We start from the raw sequence: 17,770 nt of genomic DNA, 5'->3' as shown, positions 1-17,770 counted from the left end.
TCAATTTGGGGCTGTTTAGCACAGGGCTAAATCACTGGCTTTGAAAGCAGACCAAGCAGGCCAGCAGCATGGTTCAATTCCCGTACCAGCCTCCGTGAACAGGCGCCAGAATGTGGCGACTAGGGGCTTTTCACAGTAACTTCATTTGAAGCCTACTCGTGACAATAAGCGATTTTCATTTCATTTTTTCATATCTGGCCAAACCACCTCAGCTGCACATCTTCGAACTGTGGAAGGAAATCGGAGAACCCAGAGGAAACCCACGCAGACACGGGGAGAAGGCCGGAATTGAACCCGGGTCCCTGCCACTGTGACGCAGCAGTGCTAACCACTGTATCACCGTCCCGCCACAAGATTACACTTGGTAGAATCTGTTATTTCAATACTTCCGTTGCATTTTAATATTTTTAAGTCCTGCAAAGTAACTTATTTATTGTCAAATAAAAGCAAAATACTGCGGATGCTGGGAAATCTGAAATAAAAATAGAAAATTCTGGAAAAACTCAGGTCTGGCAGCATCTGAGGGAGAAACAGAATTAATGTTTCAAGTCTGTATGACTCCTCTTCAGAACTAAAGAGATGGAGAAATTTGATGGTTTTTATTGTTTAAGAGGGTATGGAGCAAAATAGAAGGTCAGTGATCGGTGAAAGCTAATAGAGAGATTGCACAAAGATGATTATGGCACAAAACAAGGTAAGTGTTAAAGGCGACAAAGGATTTTGATAGTGGCATAAAGGAATCTGTTACTGGGAGAACAAAGATCAATGCTCAGTGAAAGCAAAACTAAGACGATTGACAGATGGCCCAGTGGGGGAGGAGGCATTGCGTTGAGACAAAAAAAAAATTGGATTCAAAGAAAAGGTCATGGCGGAGTAGAAAATTTACAGTCTAAGGTTGTTGAACTCAATGTTGGGTCCAGAAGACAGTAACGAGCCTAATCGGAAGATACGGTGTTGTTTCTCCAGCTTGCATTGGGCTTCACTGGAGCATTACAGCAGATAAAGGACAGACATGTGGGCAATAAGAGCAAGATGGTGAGTTGAAATGGCAAGCGACAGGAAGGTTGGGGTCATGCTTGAGGGCTGAGCAAAGGTGTTCTGCAAAATGATCACCAGTCTGTATTTAGTCTCCCCAATGTTGAGGAGGCCATATTCGGAGAAGAAAATACAGTAGACAAAATTGAAGGAGGTGTAAATGAAATTCTGCTTCACCTGAAATGTGTGTCTGGGGCCGTTGGACAGTGAGGGGAAGGAGGCAAAATGTCAATGTTGCACCTTCTGTGATTGCATGAACCAAAAGAGCAGAATTAGACCGCGCGACCCATCGTGTCTGCTCCACCATTCAATCACAGCTGTTATTTTTCTCATCCCCATTCTCCTGTTTTCTCCCCATAACCCTTGATCCCCTTATTAATCAAGAACCAGGGGCAGCACGGTGGCACAGTGGTTAGGACTGCTGCCTCATGGTAGCACAAGTGGCTAGCACTGTGGCTTCACAGCGCCAGGGTCCCAGGTTCAATTTCCCGCTGGGTCACTGTCTGTGCGGAGTCTGCACGTTCTCCCCGTGTCTGCGTGGGTTTCCTCCGGGTGCTCCGGTTTCCTCCCACAGTCCAAAGATGTGCAGGGTAGGTGGATTGGCCATGATAAATTGCCCTTAGTGACCAAAAAGGTTAGGAGGGGTTATTGGGTTACGGGGATAGGGTGGAAGTGAGGGCTTAAGTGGGTCGGTGCAGACCCGATGGGATGAATGGCCTATGTTCTATTTTCTCATGGCATCGAGGACCAAATTTCGTCCTGGGTCACTGTCCGTGTGCAGTTTGCATATTCTCTCAGTGTCCTCATGGGTCTCACCTCCACAACCCAAAAAGATGAGCAAGATAGGTGAATTGGTCACGCTAAATTGCCCCTTAATTGGAAAAAAAGAGTTGGTACTCTAAATTTATTTTTTTTAATTAATCACGAACCTATCTGTTGTCACGTGAGAGTGCCTTTAAGAAATCGGTATTTATAAATGGGTATCTATATAAATATCTGTAGTGAGACTACCTTTAAGAAATGAGTGTTTACTACTGCAGTGATGTCGGAGAGTGGGTGGAGCTGGGCTGTCTGTCAGCTTCTTACTTTTGTTTTAGGCTGTTTGCTGCAGGGTATGTTTTAGTTTTGTTTTCAGTGTTGGAGCTGAAGCCAGACAGAGCAGGTGCACTGTTGAGCTCTCTGCCATGAAAAGACTATCTCTTGATCATTTGGTGAATTCAGAATTATAAACGTTCTCAGTAGTAAACCTAATGTGCTTATGTTAAAAGGTGTTTCTTTTGTCTCTGGATGTTGTTTGGGATGTTAAGGATTACTTAGTGTTGTATTCTTTGGGGGTTATATTTGAATTTGGTTGCTAAGATGTTCACTCTACGTTTTAAAAAGGTTAACTTGCGTTCATAGAATAAACATTGTTTTGCTTTAAAAATACTTTTCCATTTCTGCTGTACCACACCTCTAGAGTGGGCCGTGTGCTCCCCATACCACAATCTATTAAAAGTTGTGGATCAGGTGAACTCCATGATACACTTTGGGGTTCTCTAAACCCTGGTCCATAACACTGTCCTAAAGGCACTCAGTGATTTGACCTCCACAACCTTCTGCGGCAATGAGTTCCATAGTTCACCCGCTGGCTGAAGAAATTCCTCCTCATTTTAAAGGGTCGTCCCTTTAGTCTGTGGCTGTGCCCTCTGTTTCTACATTTTCCCTACTCGTGGAAACATCCTCTCCGCATCCATTCTATCCAGGTCTCGCTATATCCTGTAAATTTCAATAAGATTCCCTCCTCATCCTTCTAAACTCCAATGACTACAGACCCAGAGTCTTCAACCGTTCCACATATGACAAGCTCATGTGGGAGGGGGATGAGAGGTTTGGAGCGATGGAGGAGTGGATCAAGGTGTCACGAAGGTTCTGGTACCTACTGAATGCTGATCAGTGGGGGGGGCCAGGGAAGCTGAGGGCAAAATGCGTTTCATGATGGCATCAAGCTGGAGTTTCCACAAATAGCAGAGGCTGGTGGGGTGAAAAGCGAGAATTAAGGGGACCCTATCATGGACTGGGAGGGAGGACAATGGAAGGGATGAGGTCAATGGAGCAGGAGATGGGTTGGACACGGTTGAGTGCCCTATCAACCACAGTGTGCTTTATAATATGTCAACTACTGTGGGGTTTTATAGTGTTTGTAACTGGAATTCTCCTGATCAGTCAACAGAATAGAACAGAGGACAGTGGTTGTAATAGATTGTGCAGAAATACATGCCTTTCATACACTCTTTTAAAAAAAATCATGGCCAGTAGCTCCTGCATTCAACGTGTAAATCAATCTGTATAGGCTTAAGTGTTCAAGTAAAACTAGCTATGACAACATACCGGAATACACCTGCTCCAGAAAACTCTGGTCACATTCCAAGTTCAAAGTTATTCCCCAACTTCAGTATAATTTGCACCGTGGTCTTGATAAAACCAAACACACAGTTTAAAGTAATAACTTGGAATGGTCATATATGTTGTAATATTTTAAAGTAAAGGAAACAAATTCTGCATGTCTGTTACTTCTTTTAATATGCTTCCTTGGGTAATTTTAAAATTCTTAAGCATTATAAAATCTAAACATATTTTTAAAAAATTAGGTCTGCCTGTTGAAAAGTTTGAAAATTCAATGGATGTTACGAAACAAAAGCTAAAAGGACTCATCCAAAATTTCTACTTATATAAATGTATTACACATGTCTGATATATTCGCCCATTAAAAATAAATCTACCAAACTGTAAAGGAAAACAGCTTAGTTTTGAGATGGAATGCCCCAAGAGCACATACTAAAAACCCTGTCAATAGTTTTGTGTGTTCTCTGAACACACTGAACTTCTGAAGACAGGCAGAGACTTTGTACACAAAGTTTATAACACAGTTCCCTAAAGAAAATGGCTTTCACACCTCAGTCCACTGTGAAGTTATTTAAATTTCACTGAAGTACTCCACATTTTTACAAGGAAATGGCAATGTTGACTCAGGTGGCAACTTTTGCAATTTTATTTCTCAACCGGACGAGTGACAACACTTTGGAGGGGTGGGGAGAGAAATATTCTGAATTGTTAGAAACAACCTCAGCGATGTGGTGTGGGCATCAGCAGCCAAACTAACACTTTCTTCCCAATAACAATTATTTCTGGACTTGTGAAAATTGTTCATGGCTGAAAAGGTCAGTCAGTTGCTCCCCTATTACACATGTACAATGAGTAGATTTAAACAGGGAATATTTGCATTTAATTTGCTTTCTAATTAGTCATAGAAACAGATTTATTTTAAAAGAATTTAGGCATCAATTGATTAGGTGAAAAAAGACAAGACAAGATCAATGTAATTTAAAGAACTTCAGTGTTTTTAACCAATTGAGCATGTGGAAAATTGGGGCAGAACTGCATTTTTGTTTTAAAAACACCAACATATTTAATTCATCACTAAAATAATTATAATTAAGACTGCAACAAAATAAGAACCTTAAGAGATAGGAGGAATAGACCACATGGCTTCTCAAGCACCATTTAGTAAGATCATAGCTGATCTTCAGCCTTATCTCCACTTTGCTGCCCACTCCCCAAACCCCATGATTCTCCGAATGGTCCAATAATCTCACAAAGGCAAAACAGGTAAAAGAATGTATTGACAGGCTCAGATAAAATCGGGTGGGAAGTTTGTGTGCAGCATGGGTCAGTTGGGCCAAATGGCCAATTTAACTCCCACCACAGCAGTTCAGGAATATAATTTAATGAATCTGAATTGAATAGTGTTAGTTAAGGTGACCAGCAACCTAAGGGACTGTCATTAAAAGCCTATCTGGGTTCAGTAACGCCCTTTGAGAAGGAAATCTGCTTGTTTTACCTGGTCCAGTCTCTGTACTGTACATTGTATACAATTTATTTTCCATACCAATAAAACAGTTATAATTTAATATTAATAAAGTGGCTCGAAAGAAGCCAACTCAGCTGACAAAGTTTGCTGCAGCATCCAAACATGCCACCGAAGCATGCATTGAACACATACTCCTGTTAAGTGAAATATATAAACAAATAAAATTGGTAATGTTTCCATACTTGTGATGAATACTCATGGGATACTTTTTAAAATCATATATTATTAAATTTTCATCATTTTATACATAAACTTAAGGCAAGAAAAAACAAAAAGCAACCCCTCACCCACCAACCCATAAACCAGAAACTAACCCCCCCCCCACCCCCCCAGCAACTGACAGAAGCCAGTTCCTTAAAATGGAAATAAATGTGCGCCATCTCTTATGAAACCCTTCCATATCCCATCTCAAAGTGAACTTAACTTTCGCCAAACACAAGAGGGCACAAAGTCCCTAAGTGAGCGCGTTTAGCCACTCGCTTTGAATAAGGGGCCTAAACGGAGAACACACAGCCAAGGCCGCACGTAGCCCTGTTTTTTCACAATGTGGAGCTCCGCTCGCCAGAACTCCCTGTTGTAGCGAGAGATTGGGAGGCCATTTTTAAATACCCCTGCCAGCTGCCAATGCCACCTGGGTACCGGCAGTACCAGGCTGGCACCCAGGTGGCACTGCCAGGGCTTCAGGCTAGCACCAGCATTGCCAGAGTACCACCCTGCCAAAGGGCATGCAGCTGGAAACCCTCAAGTGCTGCTCCATCTGGGCCCCGTTTGTAGGGACCAGTACCAAATGGCGCTCGCCCGAGGTCATCCAGGCGAAGGGATTGAATTCAAAAGCCTCTGGCACTTTGGGAGCCTGCACATTAGAGTAAGGCTTACTGCCTCGGTCCAATATGCAGTTTTGCTAATATGTGATCCCGCTCATTGTGAGCGGAATTCCCCTTGCAACATCTTGCAAGATTGCATTGAATCCCGGGAGTGGGGTCTCCCGGCTTTCACCAGCCAACCTGCGTCACGGTGAGCTGCTTTTCCGCCTTCAAGCCACCAGTGAGGTGAAGGCTAAAACATCTGCCCCCATCCCTGACACTCCAGGAGGTCCAATACCCCAAACATGGGTCCCAATGGACTAGGCTCCAAGTCCATTTGCAAGATTGCTGACATGGTGCTGAAGAAGCGGACCCAATCCTCAACTTCAGGCACAACCAAAACATACGTACGTAGTTGGCTGGCCCCCTCCACACCACTCACCAACATCCTCCATCCCCTCAAACAACCGCCTCATCATTGACCTTGTGCACCACCTTCAATTGTATCAGTCCCAGCCTCGCACAAGAGGTCGACACATTCACCCTCTGCAACACCTCCCAGCACAGCCCCCTCTCCAGCAGCCCCCCACAATTCCAACTTGGCCTTCACTGCCTCCAAAGGCACCTCATCCTCATCCATAATTCTCCCATAAAAAGCTGACAGCACCCTTTCCAGCAAAGAGGGAGGAGGCATCACCGGAAACGCCTGGAAAGTCTTCCTGACAAAATCCCATACCTGCATATACCTAAAAACCTTGGTCCATTGGATCCCAAACTTGTGAATCGTCCCCTCAGAAATGGATCCTTTAATGTAACCACACCCTTCTCCTTCCAGCCCCAAAACCTCACATCCAACCTAGCCGGTTCAAACAAGTGATTCTGTTGGGCCGGCCTCAGTTTTTACGCCGTCCCTAATTTAAAACATTGCCGAAATTGCTACCAATGGGCTACTCAAGGACTTCCCTGGCATGAATGGAGCAGCGCCGTTCTCCTACATGAGCCAACCCCCACAGCCCCGACCCCCGACATGAACCTGCCTCCATCCTTACCCGCGCCGCTTCTGGCTGCCTAGCCCAACCCTGCACTTTTCTCAGCATTCGCCACCCAGTAGTAATTCACAAGATAGAGAAATACAGCACAGAACAGACCCTTCGGCCCACGATGTTGCGCCAAACTTTTGTCCTAGGTTAATCATAGAATTTTGGACAATTTTTCATGGCCAATCCACCCAACCTGCACATCTTTGGACTGTGGGAGGAAACCGGAGTACCCGGAGGAAACCCACGCAGCCACGGGGAGGATGTGCAGACTCCACACAGACAGTGACCCAAGTCAAAATCGAACTTGGGACCCTGGAGCTGTGAAGCAATTGTGCTATCCACAAGATTCAGAAAAGCCAAGCCCCCAACTGTTGCCCTCTCTGAAGCACCCTTTTAATGATTCCTGGCAATCTTCCAAGCTAAAATAAATGACAAGATCAGCCACTCCACTTCCATGAAAAATGCCTTTGGCAGGAAGACCGGGAGACACTGGAATAAAAATAGAAACTGCGTCAAAATATTCATTTTCACCGATTGCACTCAGCCCACAAGCGACTGGGGGAGATTATCCCACATCTGCTAGTCCAACTTCACCATACCCACCAGGCTTGAAGTTTAATTTACATAGCCAGCCCAATCCTGAGCCACCTGCACCCCCAGATACCTCAAATGGGTGGCTTCCACCTGAAACAGCAAACTGCCCTTTCCTGGTGGGAAACCAAACAACATTCACACTTCTCGAAACGTAGTTTGTAACCCGAAAAAGGCCCAAACCAGATCAGCAGCCCTATTATGTCCCCCACCATAGGAACAGGGGCCAAAGTGTACATAAGAAAGTTGTCAGCCTACAAGGACTCCCTATGCTCCACCATAACCCCCACCATCCCCGCCACATCCCAGGCCCCTGCTCACTATACCCCTCCACCTGGGCAGCATGGTAGCACAGTGGTTTGCACTGTTGCTTCACAACGCCAAAGACTAGGGTTCGATTCCCGGCTTGGATCACTATCGGTGCAGAGTCTGCACATTCTCCCCATGTCTGTGTGGGTTTCCTCCGGGTGCTCCGCTTTCGTCCTGCTGTTAGGTGAATTGGACATTCTGCATTCTCCCTCAGTGTACCTGAACAGGAGCCAGAGTGTGGCGACTAGGGGATTTTCATAGTAACTTCATTGCACTGTTAATGCAAGCATATTTGTGACATCAATAAAGATTATTATTATTATATCCGAGCCCCTCAGTGTAATGGCCAAGGGCTCTATCACCAATGCAAATAAGGGGACATGGGACACTCCTGCCTCATTCACCTCTGTAGCTGGAAGTATCCTGGACTTACCTCGTTCGTATGAACGCTCGCCTTCGGATCCACGCATAACAACTTGACCCATGCGACAAACTTAAGCCCTATCCTAAGCCGCTCCAGCACCGCAAACAAATCGCTCTACTCGACCCTGTCAAACGCCTTTTCCACATCAAATGACGCAATGCCCTCCTGGCTCCTCCCCTTCTGCCAGGGACAGAACCACATTTAACAGGCGCCGCATAGTCGGTGCAAACCACTTCCCCTTTGCAAACCCCAACTGGTCCTCACCGCCACCTGGGGGAAGCTTTCCTCCAGCCTAAGCGCCAATACCTTGGCACATATCTTCATGTCCACATTTAACAGGTATATCGGCCGATATGACCTCATAACACAATGGGTAGCCCTGTTGCTTCACAGCTCCAGGGTCCCAGGTTCGATTCCCGGCTTGGGTCACTGCCTGTATGGAGCCTGCACGTTCTCTCTGTGTCTGCGTCGGTTTCCTCCGGGTGCTCTGGTTTCCTCCCACAAGTCCCGAAAGACGTGCTGTTAGGTGAATTGGACATTCTGAATTCTCCTTCTGTGCACCTGAACAGGCGTCGGAATGAGGCGACTAGGGGCTTTTCACAGTAACTTAATTGCAGTGTTAATCTAATGTTACTTGTGACAATAAAGATTATTATTATTATTACACTCCACTAGATCCTTATCTTTCTTTACCAAAAGTGAAATAGACGCCTGTCCCATCGTCTCTGGAAACACCACATCCTCGACTATCCCCACCAGCAGCGGTGCGAGTCTGTCAACAAACTTCTTACAATATCCCACCGGGAACCCATCCGGCCCCAGTGCCTTCCCAGTCTACATTTTCCCAATCGCCGTCCGCATCTCCTACTGATTCCTCCAATCTGGCCCTGCCCTCTTCCTTCAACCACTTTACACACCCCCAGCCAAGCGTGACTTTAACCGATCCAATCTCAGGTTCAACACCGTATTGAGATCCCCACACAAAACCAACTGATGTGTCTTCAAACCAGGAATGGCCGCCAACATCCTCTTCATTAACCAAACATCATCCCAGTTTGGGGCGTACAGGCTAACCAACACCATTGACCTCCCCTCTAAAGTGCCCTTAACTGTAACATATCTGCCCCCATGATCAGCTCCTTCTGGAACTTAACTCTCTTACTCATCCATTCAATAGCCAGCCTTTGCTGTGAGCAAGGTGGCCCCCGCCAAAGCTCCCTCCCCCCCATTTATCGAACACAAAGAACCCTCAGGCACAACCGCACTCACCTCACCCACTACTTTGAAAATCAAAACTCATCCGCCCTCTCCAACTCAACCACCTTCCCACACAGTAATATGCAGGTACAGAGCAAAAACAGCCAAACATGTTTAAAGCAATCAAAAGAGAAACACAGGAGGAAAACACCAGACCCCAACATTCCCAACCCAACTATAACTTCGGACAACTTAATCCAAACTCAGTTCAGTCCCAGTCTTTCAGCCTTCATGAATGCCTCTGTCTCCAATGCCTTATCAAAAAATGGTCCTTGGAGTTATATGTGACCCTCAGCCTCGCCGGGTAGGCCACCCCAAACCATACACACTCTTGTAAAACATTGCCTTCGCCTTGTTAAAGACCGTGTGCCATCTTGTCAGCTCCGTTGTGGCATCCTGGTATATACGAAATCTACTGCATCCCGCGTCACCTCCCAGTTCTGCTTGGCCCATCCCAAGACCTCCTTCGCCCGATGGCTGCTAAAGCAGTCTATCACCAATCTTGGTGGCTCATTCGCCCTTGGTTTCGGCCGAAGCGACCAATGGGCCCTATACAGCTCGAAGAGGTGGCATCTTCATCCTCCCCCAACTGCTTCGCGAACATTGCAAAGTACTCGGTCAGTTTCTGGTCCTCCAGCCCCTCCGGCAGGCCCACAATCTGATGATTGTGTCGTTGCGACCTATTCTCCAGGTCATCCACCCATCGTTATCCTCCACCTTCAACAGCTCCACTGCCAGCAAAATGAGCTGGTTGTTATGCCACGATAGTGTTTCCTCCAGCTCCACCGCCCCACAGCACCTCACCATGCTCCCACACCATCTCCGTCATCGTTCCAAGAGCCTCTTTTATTGCGATGAGCGCATCCTCCAACAACCGCTTAAGAGTTCCCATCATCTCCTTCCCATGCCGTTCAAAGTGTTTGACAAATTGCCGCTCAAACTCACCATCACCTCTGCCAATGGTGGGGCTGCACCCGAGATGGGTGCAGCCCCACCCGACGAGCTTGCATCCACCATCTTTCCTCCCTCAGAACTTCGACCCTTGCTCAAGATCACTGGCTGAGCATTGCTTGTTCCCCTATTTCCCATTATTTCCCGTTGAAATTTTGGCAATTTCTGCTACCCACAATCTTATTGGGAACAGATTTTCATCTAAGTTCCCTCAAGAAACCGGGTGAAAAGGGCTAAACATTAACGCTAGCGGGAGCCACCCAACATACAACCTTCACCGGCATGTCACCACCAGAGGTCCTCCTGGGATATCTCATACTCTGTGGTTCTTTGTTTTTTTTCTCAATCATATAAAGTTTGTTTTATGTCAAAAATGAAGCCTTCGATCCTATCTTGGCAGTGCAGTACATCAAGTGCTACTCCAATGAGTATGGCAGATTGTCACAGAAAACACTGAGAAGACTGAGAAAATTGAAGAGTTTTTAAATTGTAGATATGCTACTCTATGTGTGATTGACTTTGCAGAAATAATATTTAAGAACCAAATATGCAGCTCAACACAGTATAATGAAGTAATTTTGGACAAAAACAAATACTCCAAAAGAGATCCAAAAGATGCATGATGATTTAAGGAATAATGTATCAAAGATAATGGGTACAGTAGTATAATGATTATATTACTGGACTGCAGAGACCAGAGAGGTGAGCTTAAATTGCCCCACAGCAGTTCAGGAATATAATTTAATAAATCTGGAATGAATAGTATTTGTTCATAATGGTGACCATTAAACTAAGAGATTGTCATTAAAAGCCTATCTGGTAATACCCTTTGGGAAATAAACCTACTCACTTTACCGGGTCTGGCCTATGTGTGAATGCAGACCAATGGAAATGTGCTGACTGTCATCTGAATGTTTTCTGAGATAACCCAGCAAGACATTCAGTCTTGGAAATCAAAACTGCTACAACAAAAATAAAACTACCCAGCACCAACCAACAGATGACACCTTTGAAGATTTATTGTGTGACTACACATCTGTGGGGCTGGATTCTCCAATTCTGGGGCTATGTCCCCACTCCGGCGTGGGAACGGGGGTGTTTTGTGCCAGGAAAACTGGTGCAAAATGGCCACCGATGCCCCGTTTTGCTGGGGGCTAGCAAGGAGTCAGCGGAGAGCACCCAGCTCTAGCTGCCAATACGGCCTGAGGAATTGCCGGGTCGTGGCCACACATGCACACGGCGGTGGTCTATAGCGGTCATGCCGTGTTTCATGGCGGACGCAGCCCACGGACCCGACCCGCAAAATAGTCCCCCCTTCGGCCGGCTTGCGCGCCTCGGATCGAACCTCCCCCAACTGTGGCGGCGCTGGACTGAATCCGCAGCCGCCACGCTGAATTCCCAACGGATGTGATCACACGCGTCCCGCGCCATCGGGAACACGGCTGGTCAGAGGCAGACCATCGGGGGATGGACCTCAGGCAATGGCCTGAGGCTGTCGATATGTGGCACGGTGTACTCCTAGAGAATGCCACTTTGGAGGGGGTGGAGCATCACGAAAGCGGCATCGCCCCCAATTTTGTCGCGAATCTGGATTCTCCGTCCGTTCGCCGAACGCAATTTCGGCGTCAGTGACCGGAGAATCCAGCCCCTGGTATCTGAAAGGGGGCAGATTGTGAACAGCCCGTGTGGTGCCTGCATGATTGCTGTCTGTCATTGGTTTCGGTCACCAAGCCAATTTTGTATCCAATTGGCTACCTCACCCTGGATTCCATGAGATTTAACCATTGCAACAAACAGGGGATGCAGCATGCTATAATCAGAGCTACACTATCCCACAACCATTATATCAGATTAAAGCTCTTGTCGACCTGCCATAGTCAATCATGAATAGTGGTGTACAATTATGCAACTAACTAGAAGAGGAGGCTTCATGTTCAGTCCAAGCTTAATGATGGCAGTGCCCAATACAACCACATAAGATAAGCTGAAACACTGTAATCATCTTCAGCCAGGAGTGCTGAATGGATGATATTTCTTGGCCTCGTCCGGAGGTCCCCAACTTCACCAATGCCAGCCTTCAGCCAAACCGATTTACCAAATGAGATTTTAAAAATTACTGAGCACACCGGATACCACGCTAGCTATGGACTCTGACACCATCCCCCTGTACTGCTGAAAACTTGCACTCCAGAACTAGTTGTGCCTTTAGCCAAGTTATTGCAACACAGCTACAAGACTGACATCTACCCAGCAACAGGAGCAAATTGACGAATATGCCACTGGCATAAAGCAGGATAAACCCACCAATTAACTCTCAAACATCAGGGAAATTATGAAAGGGGTGTTCACAATGCTATTAAGTACCACATTCCCCAATAAACAGCTTGGCAATGCTCCGTCTGGATTCTGCCTCAAGACCCTCAGCTCCAGACCTCACTCGAGCCTTGATCCAAGCATGGAGGAAAGTGTTGAATTGGGATGAGGGGTGTGTGTGTGCACGTGTAGGTACGAGCACAAAGGAAGATGGTTGTGGTTGTTGGAAGTCAATCATCTCAACCCCATGACACCCAGCAGGAATTCCATAGGGCAGCATTTTCAGCCCAATCATTTCCCACAACTTCATCAGAGGCATTCCCTTCATAAAAGGTCAGAAGTGGGGATGTTCTCTGATAATTGCAGAATTTCCAGTCCCGTTCGCAACTCTTCAGATACTGAAACAGTGCGTGCATACATACCACTGTCAGGACAACCTTTCGGCTTGGGCTGATAAGTGGCAAGTAACATCAGTGTCACAAAAGTGCCAAGCAATGACCACCTCCAATACAAGAGGGTCTAACCACTACCTTTGACATTCAATGGCATAAATAATATCCACCATGGACCCAAAACTTCACCAACCAGATAAATGTGGCCAAAACAGGTCAGCAAAAAGCATTCTGCAGTAACTCACCTCTCGACTCCCAAAGCCTCTCCGCCATGTTTGATACAAATGCATAAATGAGTGGAGCTCCAACAACACTCAAGATGGTCAACGCCCATCCAGGGCAAAATAGCCTGCTTAATTGGCATCCCATCCACCATCTCAAACATTGTGTCCCCCCAACACCAATGCAGAGTATAGCAGTGCAGAAGGAGGCCATCCAGCCCATCAAGTCTACACCAACCCTCTGAAAGAGCATTCTACCTAGGTCCACTCCCCCCAGCCTAACCCGTAATCCCACCTAACTTTGGACACTAGGGGACAATTGATCATGGCCAATCCACCTAACCTGCACTTCATTGTCTGTGGGAGGAAGCCAGAGCACCCGTAGGAAACCCATGCAGACTCGGAGAGAACAGGCAAACTCCACACAGTCTTCCGAGGTCAGAATTGAACCCAAGTTCCTGGCTGTGTGAGGCAGCAGTGCTAAACACTGTGCCATCCCTGTAAATGTAATCCATTTACAAGATGCACTGTACTAATTCAGCAAGGTTTCCTCGGCAGTTCAGAAGGAAGACAGCAGGCACATGGGAATTCCAACTTCCTTCCAAGCCACACATCATCTGGACTTGGAAATATATCACTGGACTAAGTTCTCTAAATTCCCTAATTAACAGGACTGTGAATGTACTGAAACCACGTGGACTGCAGGGGTTCAAGGAGGCAATTCACCATCACGTTCTCAGGTGATGCACAATAAATTAGGGATTGACAGTAAATGCTGGCTTGACCAGCAACATTCACGTCCCATGAATAAATAACAAAGTTCCACTCCATAGCCACTCATCTTTCTTTAATCGCACACAGTCCATTCCTCACAGTGCAACGATTTAACTATTGATTTTCTTTATATCCTTCAATCTGGGTAATTCATTTTTTAATTACACAAAAGAGACTACTCCTTCATGTCGGCTACCTCTAAACCCTTTTTTTAAGGAAAACCTTCTGTGGCTGTAGTCCAAGACATTCTTTGTGCATCAGTTTTCTGGATCTCCATATTATTTCCTCCCACTTCAGGTGCTATTTCCACATTTGTCATTACTAAAGCCACACCTCTGAGAAATGTGGTTTCACTTTATGTCAAACATATTTTTCCCTTCAGGAATCCAAGAAGTACCATCAAGTGTGAGTATTGTACTTGTCGCAAGGGAGGATCTTCCAATACCTTCCATCAAAACTGGGCAGGATCATCAGGAAATGCTGTTGTCCAAGTCGCAATAATTCATATCATCTTTGCCCATCAACCTCTCTCTGCACTCTTGTCTTAACTCAAAGTACAGCAGTTATCCTTCCTTCTAGGCTGCACATATATCATTCTGCACATCCTTCGTTTTGCTGGCATATTCACATGTTGAGATCAAGACTCACCAGTCATACTCTCATTTTAACACATTATTTTACAGGCCATCATAAACATAGCTCTTTACCAGATTGTTCCCCTCCAACCGCTCCACAATCTGCAAGTTTAAATGCCAGGTTTGAATCCCCAGTTCACTGTGCCTTCTGTTTTACCCTCTACACGCGGTGGTGTCCTGCACAGGTACCGTGACCTTTAATTTTAGTGTCTCAATATCAAGGTCTCTCCAGTTGCTCTCCCTGAAAATCCACCCCCCCCCCCCCCCCCCCCCCATCTCAGCCATGCTATTCAAAAATTCCATCCAGGTGGTGAGACACTGGTGGAAAATAAAATGTGACACGCTGAAGAACAGATCTAAGCCAAGTTGCTCAAATCTATAGCCCCCCAGCTGATTTTAAACCAGAGGTTTGAGAAAGTCCACCTGCTTTCCTGATCTTTAATCAAGGACATAGGACATCAGATGAACTCGACAGAACTGGAGAAAACAAAGGGAGAATAAAAGATGTCGAACTCACCAGTTCACGACATGTAAAACTCCTTATTATGAAATTATTTCCTCTCCATGCCACTGTGCTATATTTAGACCCGATTGTTCCTCACAGAACCAAAGAGGATTAGAAATATAATGTGGCTTAAGTGATTGACAGCCAACTCCCAGATTCACAGGGAGCGCTGAAAGCAATTGTTTCATCGCTTAATGCATCTTTGGGCCAACAATCAGCAAAAATGTTTCACGCGATTTCTGTTCGTGCGATTCGCAGAGGGATTCGGCGAGACAGCATTGTAACGGAGTTCAGAGCGTACCTTCCAATACTGAAGACAATGAATAGCAATCGTTTTTTTAAAAAAGCATTGCGCGACATGATTACAAGAACCAGAATATGAATTCCAAGTCACCTCGATTTTTAATATAATTTAACACTAACAAAATTGCATCATCCAACAATGTCGCTGCTGTCTTTCTAACTTAAATCGGGCGTTGGGCGAAATAACGGCCCCCCTCCTGTTACTGAGCCAACCTTGAAGCATTTATTACGGTGCTGTACACCCAGCTGCTGAAACATTTGTTCAGAGCCTGCACTAATAGGCTGGGTTTAAACAAATTCTCACTGAACAAATTTGTAAATGTTCTCACTTTTCACGTCAAATGTTGTCCACTTCGATATATGGTTTAAATCAATCCTGTTCTTCCACTATACTCTACACACTTAAAAAATAATAATAATCGCAGTACAATAAGGGTCACCCCATTTCATTCGTGAAGGGTGGAAGTTGAAGCATTTGCGATGCATTTAAAGTTTATTTCACGATTAGATTTAAAGCTGTCCAAACGCAGAATAGGATCGCGCTGATTAAATGCACTGTTCAGTTCCCATCACGCTGGCACTCCACGTGTCCCTTTCGAATTCATCTTTTAAACACCAAGGTGACAAGAGTCCTTCAAATTCACAACAATTTTAAACCATTTTAAAATTCACATCTTGAAAAAAAACGCCTTTTAAAATAAAATAAAAACACCAGCAAGAAATTACTCACAAACTGGAAAATAAACATCCAACCTGCGGCGGAAAGATCAGCTCCAAATAAAACAATTGTCACTTCACACACACTCACACAGGATAAAAACACCCCTCGTCCTCTGCAAATACCTCGTGCCCGCGGTTCTCCGCCCCTTCAACATAAAACATGGAGAACAGTCCGACTCTCTCTCGCTGCTCCCGTTACCTGATCAATGTGCAGCAACTGGCCAGAGGCTCCAGGACCCGTGATCCGGACTCCGGGTTCTTGCGATTTCTTCAGCAGGTTCTCAGGAGCCAACACATCACGGCAGGAAGGCAGGCGCGCCTGCGCACAGCGCGCCCAGGATGACCTGCTTCACCTGCAAAGCTGGTGTCCCACTTCTCTCAAACACACACAGACACACACAGAGGAAAACGTTACCAGAGAAATAACGAATGTATCGCACGCGCCCACGCACGATGCCCAAGAAACCCAGACACATTCAGAACATGAATTATAAATACAGTTGATCTATCACTGTAATTACACCAACGCTACGAGAGACAATAAGGAATCACAATGGCACAGGGACTGGGCGTTCAGCCCATTCTCAAGTCGGCATACACGTGTTTCTGTTCACCAGCCACGAACAGATGAAAACTAACGTTTCGGTTTGATTTCCTGTGAACCTTCCGTATTTGCACTGCTGCTACATTCAATTACTTCCAGCAACCGCATAATTAAGTCTCTCTGCTCCTCTTTCAAATAGGACATTTTTATTTTTAGGTACTCCCAAACTGACTTGTGACTAAATTGTGACTCGCTTCTCTGCCCACCCAGCACAAAATCTGTGTTGCTGCAGCATGTGGCACTCTTCACAATCCGTCACCCAGGGCTCACCTTTCAATTTGACCCCCACACGTTCAGGTAAACCCCACACCCATTTCCACCTCAACCAGTCTTTGTGGATTCTAGCAATGTATAAACTGGACGTTGCATTTGACAGTGCAACAGAAATAACTACACGTGAAACAATGGAAACGCGCAATGCCACCAAGGACAGGGAAACTCTATAAATGTTCATTGTTTTTTTCTCTGACATGTCCGCTTTTGCTACAGTGCATCGTTTTACTTGTCTCGCTTGCTGCACATATTTCGTGCGCAGTCTGATAAACTTAATTATCCCTTAGTTACTTCTGCATCATTCGAGGAACCGGCTTACACTTGGGTGTGCAATGCTTCACCACTGTTCCTCTACGCGTGCTACTGTTTGGGTACTTTTATGTTTTATTTGATTCAATCGTAAGTCTTTGGGAACCTCTTCAAGATTGGCGTCACCTGATTTATTCGGTTTAGAGATCCCAACATCCATCTTGTAGGCGTACCTCCATCAGTCAACACCGCCCTCCTCCTCCTGCCTGCCGACTTATTCACTATCCATCAATTTCTCCTTTATAATCAAAGAGACAGTGCTTGGTACAGCCCAAGTGGCGACGATGGCCTGCTGAACCGTCTTGTTCATATTGAATGCAGCGTATTTAACTGAGACGATGGGGGTCGGACCTTCCCGTCACTCTGACACAGAGCATAGGTTCCAAACTAAGCCGCGAGGA

At 45.8% G+C, this 17,770-nt stretch overlaps 1 protein-coding gene across 7 annotated transcripts in view; it reads right to left on the bottom strand.

Moving 5' to 3' along the window:
* znf385b (zinc finger protein 385B) overlaps positions 1-16,486 on the bottom strand; it is a 743,282-nt gene extending 726,796 nt beyond the window's left edge. Inside the window, exon 1 of one of the 7 annotated variants that reach the window (XM_038789277.1) lies at positions 16,383-16,486. Coding sequence is in view for 1 of the 7 variants with exons in the window: in XM_038789270.1 (XP_038645198.1) it covers positions 16,194-16,211 (18 nt within the window). In the remaining 6 variants the exon portion in view is untranslated. Of the gene's footprint in view, positions 1-15,172; positions 15,251-16,193; positions 16,312-16,382 lie in introns of those variants that run through there. The other 6 variants (XM_038789271.1, XM_038789275.1, XM_038789273.1 and 3 more) reach the window with 6 other exon arrangements.
* Between the last annotated feature and the right edge of the window lie 1,284 nt (positions 16,487-17,770).

Source organism: Scyliorhinus canicula, chromosome 2 (genome assembly GCF_902713615.1).
Source record: "Scyliorhinus canicula chromosome 2, sScyCan1.1, whole genome shotgun sequence".
Lineage (NCBI taxonomy): Eukaryota > Metazoa > Chordata > Chondrichthyes > Carcharhiniformes > Scyliorhinidae > Scyliorhinus > Scyliorhinus canicula.
The sequence above is the reverse complement of the archived record's forward strand: the minus strand, read 5'-3'. Positions and strand labels throughout refer to the sequence as shown.